Consider the following 9,835-nt stretch of genomic DNA (forward strand, 5'->3'; position numbering starts at 1 on the left):
AACGATGGAGCCCCATCGGGGCCACCTCCACCGCGCCAGCCCCACGGCTGACACACACCCCCCCCCCCGGCCTCCTCCTCTCTCCCCACGCCTCCCCCCAGGCGCCGAAGCCGCCCTTCAACCTCACCAACCCATCCAAAAAAAAAAAGACCGAAAAAGAAAAAAAAAAAAACTTAAAAAAAAATATAAAAAATAGGGGATGGGGGGCGGGGGGGGGGAAAAAAAGAGCCAAAAACCCACCACCTGGGGGAAGGGAGGAGGTGCCCGTTTTTGGGGGTTTTTTGGGGGGGGTGGGGTTGGTTTTTTTTTTTTTGGTGGGTTTTTTTGTTTTGGATTTTTTTTCGTTGTGGTTTTTGGGTATTTTTTTTTCACAACGCGAGGAGCGAGGGAGAGTTCAAGGAGTCCGAGGACTGGTCGCTGCTGCTGCTCCGCTGATGCGAGGCTCCGCAGGTGGCTCCCTCTGGGTGGGTGAACACAAACGGAGACGCGGAAGAGGGGTTAGGTGGCCCCGTGGGGACCCCGGGGACGAAGCAGCAGCCGCCGGGGTGGAACGAGCCCGGGGGTGGGAAAGCCGCCGGTTCTTCCTTGCCCAGGGCGCTCACCTCCACGGGGCCGGCACCCAAAGGACCCAGGTCCTCGAAGGGGAGCTTGCAGGCCGGGGCGTGGGCCACCAGGACGAATTCCAACCGCTCCTTCTCCTTCCGCAGCTCCGCGATCTCCGACTCCAACTCCGCCTTCTCCTCCTCCAGCTGGTCCGTCTCCTGGGGGAGGGGACCCGGAGGTGAGGTGGGGAAAACGAGACCCCCCGGGGCGCCCAACCCTGGGGACGTCACCCGCCCCCGGGCCCCAGGATGGGGTCTTTCCTCCTTCCCGGGTCCCCATCCCACGTCCCCCGCTCAAGGGGACGTCATTGTCCCCCTCCAGCACCTTCATGGCCCCGTCCGTCCCCATCCCACGTCCCCTGCTCAAGGGGACCTCATTGTCCTCCTCCAGCACCTTCATGGCCCCGTCCATCCCCATCCCACGTCCCCTGCTCAAGGGGACCTCATTGTCCTCCTCCAGCACCTTCATGGCCCCGTCCGTCCCCATCCCATGTCCCCCGCTCGAGGGGACGTCATTGTCCTCCTCCAGCACCTTCATGGCCCCGTCCGTCCCCACCTGTCCCCATCCCACGTCCCCCGCTCAAGGGGACGTCATTGTCCTCCTCCAGCACCTTCATGGCCCCGTCCGTCCCCATCTGTCCCCATCCCACGTCCCCCGCTCAAGGGGACCTCATTGTCCTCCTCCAGCACCTTCATGGCCCCGTCCGTCCCCATCCCACGTCCCCCGCTCAAGGGGACGTCATTGTCCTCCTCCAGCACCTTCATGGCCCCGTCCGTCCCCATCCCACGTCCCCCGCTCAAGGGGACGTCATTGTCCTCCTCCAGCACCTTCATGGCCCCGTCCGTCCCCACCTGTCCCCATCCCACGTCCCCCGCTCAAGGGGACCTCATTGTCCTCCTCCAGCACCTTCATGGCCCCGTCCGTCCCCATCTGTCCCCATCCCACGTCCCCCGCTCAAGGGGACGTCATTGTCCTCCTCCAGCACCTTCATGGCCCCGTCCATCCCCATCTGTCCCCATCCCACGTCCCCCGCTCAAGGGGACGTCATTGTCCTCCTCCAGCACCTTCATGGCCCCGTCCGTCCCCATCCCACGTCCCCCGCTCAAGGGGACGTCATTGTCCTCCTCCAGCACCTTCATGGCCCCGTCCGTCCCCATCTGTCCCCATCCCACGTCCCCCGCTCAAGGGGACGTCATTGTCCTCCTCCAGCACCTTCATGGCCCCGTCCGTCCCCACCTGTCCCCATCCCACGTCCCCCGCTCAAGGGGACGTCATTGTCCTCCTCCAGCACCTTCATGGCCCCGTCCGTCCCCATCCCACGTCCCCCGCTCAAGGGGACGGCACTGTCCTCCTCCAGCATCTCCACATCCCCATCTGTCCCCATCCCATGTCTCCATCTGTCCCCATCCAATGTCCCCTGCTCATGGAGATGGCACTGTCCTCCTCCAGCATCTCCGTGTCCCCATCCCACATCCCCTTCCCATGGGGACAGCATCGTCCTCCTCCAGCACCTTCATGTCCCCATCTGTCCCCATCCCATGTCCCCTGCTCAAGGGGATGGCACTGTCCTCCTCCAGCATCTCCACGTCCCCATCCCATGTCCCTGTCTGTCACCATCCCACGTCCCCCCGCTCCTGAGGACAGTATTGTCCCCTTCCAGCCTCCCTGGGTGTCCATCTGTCCCCATCCCACGTCCCCTGCTCATGGGGACGGCATCGTCCTCCTGCAGCATCTCCACGTCCCCGTCTGTCCCCCTCTGGTGTCCCCCGTTCCTGGGGATGACATTGTCTCCCTCCGCCATCCCTGAGCATCAATCTGTCCCCTCTGATGTCCCCAGCTCCTGGGGACAGTCTTGGACCTCTGTGGTATCATCGTCCCCAGGGACCGGGCTGTCCCCTTCCCGGGTCCCCAGCTCCAAGGGACATCGCTGTCCCCTTCCAGCCTCCCTGGGGACACTCTTGTCCCCATCCGACGTCCCCAGCTCCCCAAGATGCTGCACCCGGTGGTGTCCAACTGTCCCCTCCAGCACAGCCGGGTCCTGGGGACACCACTGTCCCCATCAAGTGTCCCCACATCCCCGGGGTTCTGCAGGCACCAACTGTCCCCCATCACCATCGTCATCATCATCATCATCACCCCCTTCCAACGTCCCCATGGCCTTGGGGACACCACTGTCCCCATATCCCTGGAATCGGGGTCTACAGGCACCAACTGTCCCCATCACCATCATCATCGCCCCCTTCCAACATCCCCATGGCCTTGGGGACACCACTGTCCCCCTCTGCTCGTATAGTCCCCCACTGTCCCCTTCCAAGGCCAACCCAACCAACGTCCTCATGGCCTTGGGGACACCACTGTCCCCATTGAGTGTCCCCACATCCTTGGGGGTCTACAGGCACCAACTGTGCCCATCATCATCATCATCATCGCCCCCTTCCAACATCCCCACGGCCTTAGGGACACCACTGTCCCCCTCTGCTCCTATAGTCCCCCACTGTCCCCTTCCAAGCCCAACCCAACCAACGTCCCCATGGCCTTGGGGCCACCACCGGCCTCATTGAATGTCCCCACATCCCTGGGGGTCTACAGGCACCAACTGACCCCATCATCATCATCATCGCCCCCTTCCAACATCCCCACGGCCTTGGGGACACCACTGTCCCCCTCTGCTCCTATAGTCCCCGACTGTCCCCTTCCAAGCCCAACCCAACCAACGTCCCCATGGCCTTGGGGCCACCACCGGCCCCACTGAATGTCCCCACATCCCTGGGGGTCTACAGGCACCAACTGACCCCATCATCATCATCATCGCCCCCTTCCAACATCCCCACGGCCTTGGGGACACCACTGTCCCCCTCTGCTCCTATAGTCCCCGACTGTCCCCTTCCAAGCCCAACCCAACCAACGTCCCCATAGCCTTGGGGCCACCACTGGCCCCATCAAGTGTCCCCACATCCCTGGGGGTCTACAGGCGCCAACTGTCCCCATCATCATCACCATCACCCTCTTCCAACGACCCCACGGCCTTGGGGACACCACTGTCCCCCTCTGCTCCTATAGTCCCCGACTGTCCCCTTCCAAGCCCAACCCAACCAACGTCCCCATGGCCTTGGGGCCACCACCAGCCCCATTGAATGTCCCCACATCCCTGGGGGGTCTACAGGCGCCAACTGTCCCCATCATCATCACCATCACCCTCTTCCAACGACCCCACGGCCTTGGGGACACCACCGGCCCCAAACGTCCCCAGGAACTCAACCCCCGTAGACTTCCATCAACCCACCCCCGCGATGTCCCCAACCCAACCCCCACCCCGGGTGACGCCGCCGCGTCCCCCCTCGAGCGCTCACCGCCTGCAGCCGATCCGTCAGCTCCCGGCGTCGGTTCCGGCATTTGGCCGCCGCCAACTTGTTCCTCTCCCTCCGCACCCGCCGCTTCTCCTCCTCCTCGGGCGTCAGCTGCCGGAAGGACCGCCACCGTCAGACGGTTGTCACCCACGGCCCCCAACCGCCCCTCGGGGTGTCACCCCCCCACACCCACCCACCCACCCACCCGGGGGACGCCACTCACCGTCTCCTCGCGGCTACGCCGGGGCCGGGCGCGGGTGGGACGTGCCGGTGGCGGCGGCGCCGTCGTGGGTCCGGCGGCGAAGGCGCCCATTCCCGGCGTGGAATAACTGGGTCCCGGCAGGTCGTAAGGATCCACTTGGGGGTGGGGAGGGGGTGGGGGGTGGGCCATGGGTGCCCCCGGGGGCTGCGACTGGGCCACCGAGGAGATGAGGGTGGGCTGCACCAGCCACTGCAGGTCCTGGCTGGTGGTGATGGCCGTCACCGTGGGCACGAAGGAGCCGGGCATGTCCCCCAGGCCGCCGCACTCCTGCCGAGAGGGGGACAAAAAGTCGGGGGGGGGGGGGCGGGGAGGGGGTCAGAGCGGTGCACGACGGCCTCGTGGCCCCAGCACCCGCGTGCAAGAACCCCCCCCCCACCGACACATGTGCGTTCGTGGCGCCGGCACCCACGTGCGACGCCCTCGGGTCCCTGGCACCCGCGGGCAAGGGGTCCCTGGCACCGATGTGCAAGACCCCCCCCCCCCCCGGCACTGATGCACGACACCCTCGTGCCCCGGCACCCACGTGCAAGGGCTCCCGACACCGACGTGCAAGAAACCCCTGGCACCGATGCACGACACCCTCGTGCAAGAGCTCCTGGCGCCGATGAACAATGTCCTCGTGCCCCTGGCACCGACGTGCAAGGGCTCCCTGGCACCGACGTGCAAGAACCCCCCGGCACTGATGCACGACACCCTCGTGCAAGAGCTCCTGGCACGGACACACAACGTTCTTGTGCCCCAGCATCCACGTGCAAGGGCTCCCTGGCACCGACACGCAACGTCCTCGTGCCCTGGCACCCACGTGCAAGGGCTCCCTGTTCCCAACGTGCAAGAAACCCCCCGGCACTGATGCACGACACCCTCGTGCCCCGACAGCCACGTGCAAGGGCTCCCGACACCGACACACAAAGTCCTTGTGCCCCAGCATCCACGTGCAAGGGGTCCCCGGCACCCACACACAACGTCCTCGTGCCCCGGCACCCATGTGCAAGGGCTCCATGGCACCGACGTGCAAGAAACCCCTGGCACTGATACACGACACCCTCGTGCAAGAGCTCCTGGCGCCGATGCACGACACCCTCGTGCAAAGGGTCCCTGTCCCCCGCGTGCAAGAACCCCCTGGCACCGACACACAACGTCCTCGTGCCCCGACACCCACGTGCAAGGGCTCCCTGGCACCGACGTGCAAGAAACCCCTGGCACTGATGCGCAAAACCCTCGTGCAAGAGCTCCTGGCGCCAACACACAAAGTCCTTGTGCCCCAGCATCCACGTGCAAGGGCTCCCCGGCACCGATGCATGACACCCTCGTGCCCCAACAGCAACGTGCAAGGGCTCCTGGCACCGACGTGCAAGAAACCCCTGGCACCGATGCACGACACCCTCGTGCAAGAGCTCCTGGCACCGATGCATGACACCCTTGTGCCCCGACACCCATGTGCAAGGGGTCCCTGACACCGACGTGCAAGAAACCCCTGGCACCGATGCACGACACCCTCGTGCAAGAGCTCCTGGCGCCAATGCACGACACCCTCGTGCCCTGACACCCACGTGCAAGGGGTCCCTGACACCGACGTGCAAGAAACCCCCCGGCACTGATGCGCAACACCCTTGTGCCCCGGCACCCACGTGCAAGGGCTCCCGACACCGACACACAAAGTCCTTGTGCCCCAGCATCCACGTGCAAGGGGTCCCCGGCACCCACACACAACGTCCTCGTGCCCCGGCACCCATGTGCAAGGGCTCCCCAGCACCAACGTGCAAGAAACCCCTGGCACTGATGCGCGAAACCCTCGTGCAAGAGCTCCTGGCGTCAACACACAGTGTCCTTGTGCCCCAGCATCCACGTGCAAGGGCTCCCTGGCACTGATGCACGACACCCTCGTGCCCCGGCACCGACACACAATGTCCTCGTGCCCTGGCACCCACATGCAAGGGCTCCCTGACACCGACGTGCAAGAAACCCCTGGCACTGATGCGTGAAACCCTCGTGCAAGAGCTCCTGGCACCAACACACAACGTCCTCGTGCCCCAGCATCCACGTGCAAGGGCTCCCTGTCCCCGACGTGCAAGAAACCCCCGGCACTGATGCGCGACACCCTCGTGCAAGAGCTCTGGCACCGACACACAGTGTCCTTGTGCCCCAGCATCCACGTGCAAGGGCCCCCGGCACCAACACACAACGTTCTTGTGCCCCAACACCCACGTGCAAGGGGTCCCTGGCACTGATGCACGACACCCTCGTGCCCTGACAGCCACGTGCAAGGGCTCCCGGCACCGACGTGCAAGAAACCCCTGGCACCGATGCGCGAAACCCTTGTGCAAGAGCTCCTGGCGCCAACACACAACGTCCTCGTGCCCCAGCATCCACGTGCAAGGGCTCCTGGCACCGACGTGCAAGAAACCCCTGGCACCGATGCACGACACCCTCGTGCCCCGACAGCAACGTGCAAGGGGTCCCTGGCACCAACACACAATGTTCTTGTGCCCCGACACCCACGTGCAAGGGCTCCTGGCACCGACACACAACACCCTCATGCCCCTGGCACCCACGTGCAAGGGCTCCCTGGCACCAACGTGCAAGAAACCCCTGGCACCAATGCACGACACCCTCGTGCAAGAGCTCCTGGCACCAACACACAGTGTCCTTGTGCCCCAGCACACACGTGCAAGGGCTCCCTGGCACCAACACACAACACCCTCGTGCCCCGGCACCCACGTGCAAGGGCTCCCTGGCACCGACGTGCAAGAAACCCCTGGCACCAATGCACGACACCCTCGTGCAAGAGCTCCTGGCGCCAACACACAACGTCCTTGTGCCCCAGCATCCACGTGCAAGGGCTCCCCGGCACCGATGCACGACACCCTCGTGCCCTGACAGCCACGTGCAAGGGCTCCCGGCACCGACGTGCAAGAAACCCCTGGCACTGATGCGCGACACCCTCGTGCAAGAGCTCCTGGCACGGACACACAACGTCCTTGTGCCCCAGCATCCACGTGCAAGGGCTCCCTGGCACTGACACGCAACGTTCTTGTGCCCCGACACCGACGTGCAAGGGGTCCCTGGCACTGATGCACGACACCCTCGTGCAAGAGCTCCTGGCACCGACACACAGTGTCCTCGTGCCCCGACACCCACGTGCAAGGGCTCCTGGCACCGACACACAACGTCCTCGTGCCCCTGGCACCCACGTGCAAGGGCTCCCTGGCACCAACGTGCAAGAAACCCCTGGCACCGATGCACGACACCCTCGTGCAAGAGCTCCTGGCGCCAACACACAACGTCCTTGTGCCCCGGCACCCACGTGCAAGGGCCCCCGGCACCGACACACAACGTTCTTGTGCCCCGACACCCTCGTGCAAGGGGTCCCTGGCACTGATGCACGACACCCTCGTGCCCCGACACCCTCGTGCAAGGGCTCCTGACACCGACGTGCAAGAAACCCCCCCCCCGGCACCGATGCACGACACCCTCGTGCCCTCGACACCCACGTGCAAGGGCGTGCAAGAGCCCCCCCGACCCCCCCCCGAGCCTGGTGACCCCGTGTGTGCCCCCCCCCCCCCCCCGGGACACCCCTTCTGCCCCCCCCCAGCTTTGCACGGGGCACCCTGGGGGGGGGGGGTGTGTGTGTGTTGGAACGCATCGCCCCCCCCCGTTACAGCGGAGGGGGGGGAGGGACACTCATCCCCCCCCCCGCCGGTTGCACCGTGCGCCGTTTTCGGGATAAAACCCCCAAATTTCGCCCCATTTCACTTCCCCCCCCCCCCCCCCCCCCCCCCCCCCGCGGCGGCACTGGCGGGGGGCGTGGCCGCGGCGGGGGGGCGTGGCCACACAACGCGAGGGAGGCGTGGTTATGCAAATAAGCAACGCCGCCTCGCAGCGGAGAGGTGGTTGAGCGCGGAGGGGGGGCGTGGTTATGCAAAATAAGAGGGGGGGCGTGGCCCCCGCCCTCCCCGTCTCCATAGCGACGCGGGGGGGGGGGGTGGTGGGGGGGAAGAGGCGCCCGCCTCGTTCCAAAATAAACCCGCGCGCGCGCCGGCGCCGCGTCATCACGGAGGGTTCCAGCGCGTCACGCGTTTACGCACGACCCCGCCCCCCTTTCCCACACTCCCCCCCCCCCCCCCCTCCCCCCCCCCCCTCCCCGGCTCCATTCACGAATCACGATCGCGGTCATTCACCTGCGCGGCCGCCGCCGCCGCCGCCGCCGGGCTCCCGAAGGAGTCGACCGAGGAGAGGTACTGGGACTCGGCGGAGGGCGAGGAGCTGCAGCGGGAGCCGGAGTCGTAGTCACCGGGGAAACCTTGGTACATGGCCCCGGGGGCCGCCGGGGGCCGCCCCCGCCGCGACAAGGCTGCGGGTCAAGCCACCGGCATCCTCACCGCCCCCGGTTCGGCGGGGTTTGGAGTGATGGAGGTGGGGGGGGTGGGTTGGGGGGGACCTCTCGGTGCCCCGCTGCCGTTGGCCGGTGAAAAGTCTCGGTGCGCCTCTACGAGCTCCGGTTCGCCGCTATGAACCCCGGGTTATCCGTCCCAGGCGCCGGTTGGCCCGTGCAAAGCCTCGGTGCGCCGCTACGAGCTCCGGTTCGCCGCTGTGAACCCCGCTGTATCCGCCTCAGGCTCCGGTGAGCCTCTAGAAGCTCCGGTTCTCCGGTACAAAGGCCCGCTGTATCCGTCCCAGGCTCCGGTGAGCCTCTAGAAGCTCCGGTTCTCCCGTCAAAAGCCTCGGTGCGTCCGTCCCAGGCTCCGGTTGGCCGCTACAACCCGCGGTACATCCCTTCCAGGCTCCGGTTCTCCGGTCCAAAGCCCCGGTGCGGCTGTACAAACCCCGCTGCAGCCGTTCCCAGGCTCCGGTTTGCTGGTACAAAGTCCCGGTTCGCCGCTCTAAGCCCCGGTACAATCCGTTTCCCAGGCTCCGGTTCTCCGGTTGCAAAGTCCCGGTTCGGCCGCTATTGAGCTCCGGTAAATTCTTTCCCAGGCTCCCCCCGCCCCGGTTGCCGCCGGTGCAAAGTCCCGGTGAAGGCTCCCGCCGCTTCCCCCCCGGTCTCCGCTTTTTTTATGAATGAACCGCTCAGCCGCCGCGCCGCCGCTTTAATACGGCGGCGCCCCGCCCCTTGCGCTGACGTCACGCCCACCGCCGCCGCTCCTCCGGACCCCCCGGGACCCCCCCGACCCCGCACCCGCCTTCGCCGCCGTTGCCGCTGTCGTTCTGAGGCCCCGGGAACCGCCGCCGCCGTTAAGAGGCTCCGGGACGGGCGGGGAACGGGGGGGATCCCTCGCCCCGCCCCCTCCGGAGTTCCTGTGACGCAATTAGCCATATATGGGCTTGTCTCGGAGTGTTTGTTTGGTATCCTAGCAATGACGTCACAGGGAATCCCTTCGCCGCCGCCGCCGCCGCCGAAAAACGCGTATTAATAGAAACGGGCGCCGCGGTTCTAGAAACGGCCTGAAGCGTCCGGGGCGACGGCCCCGCACCCCCGGTAACCCCCCCCCGGGACCCCCCCCCCCGACCCCCCCGGTATCCCCTCCCCCTCCTCCCGCCACGCGGTGACCCCCCCCCCCCCCCCTCCGGTGAGCCCCCGGCACCCCCTTCCCCCCCCCCCCCTCCCCGGTAACCTGCCCCCGGT

At 66.3% G+C, this 9,835-nt stretch overlaps 1 protein-coding gene across 2 annotated transcripts; it reads right to left on the reverse strand.

The window, feature by feature from the left end:
- Positions 1–296: 296 nt before the first annotated feature.
- FOSB (FosB proto-oncogene, AP-1 transcription factor subunit) lies at positions 297–9,272 on the reverse strand. Of its 2 annotated transcripts, XM_074571317.1 has the most exons (5): positions 8,391–9,272; positions 4,174–4,479; positions 3,954–4,061; positions 603–761; positions 297–460 (listed from the first exon to the last, which is right to left on the reverse strand). In XM_074571317.1, the coding sequence occupies exons 1-5, from the start codon at positions 8,520–8,522 to the stop codon at positions 395–397; spliced, it is 771 nt and encodes a 256-aa protein (XP_074427418.1). In that variant the 5' UTR covers positions 8,523–9,272; the 3' UTR covers positions 297–394. The 2 variants fall into 2 exon arrangements, with proteins under 2 accessions (XP_074427418.1, XP_074427417.1); XM_074571316.1 differs by having other exon boundaries at positions 297–761.
- Positions 9,273–9,835: the final 563 nt, after the last annotated feature.

This window comes from Larus michahellis, unplaced genomic scaffold, assembly GCF_964199755.1.
Source record: "Larus michahellis unplaced genomic scaffold, bLarMic1.1 SCAFFOLD_393, whole genome shotgun sequence".
Lineage (NCBI taxonomy): Eukaryota > Metazoa > Chordata > Aves > Charadriiformes > Laridae > Larus > Larus michahellis.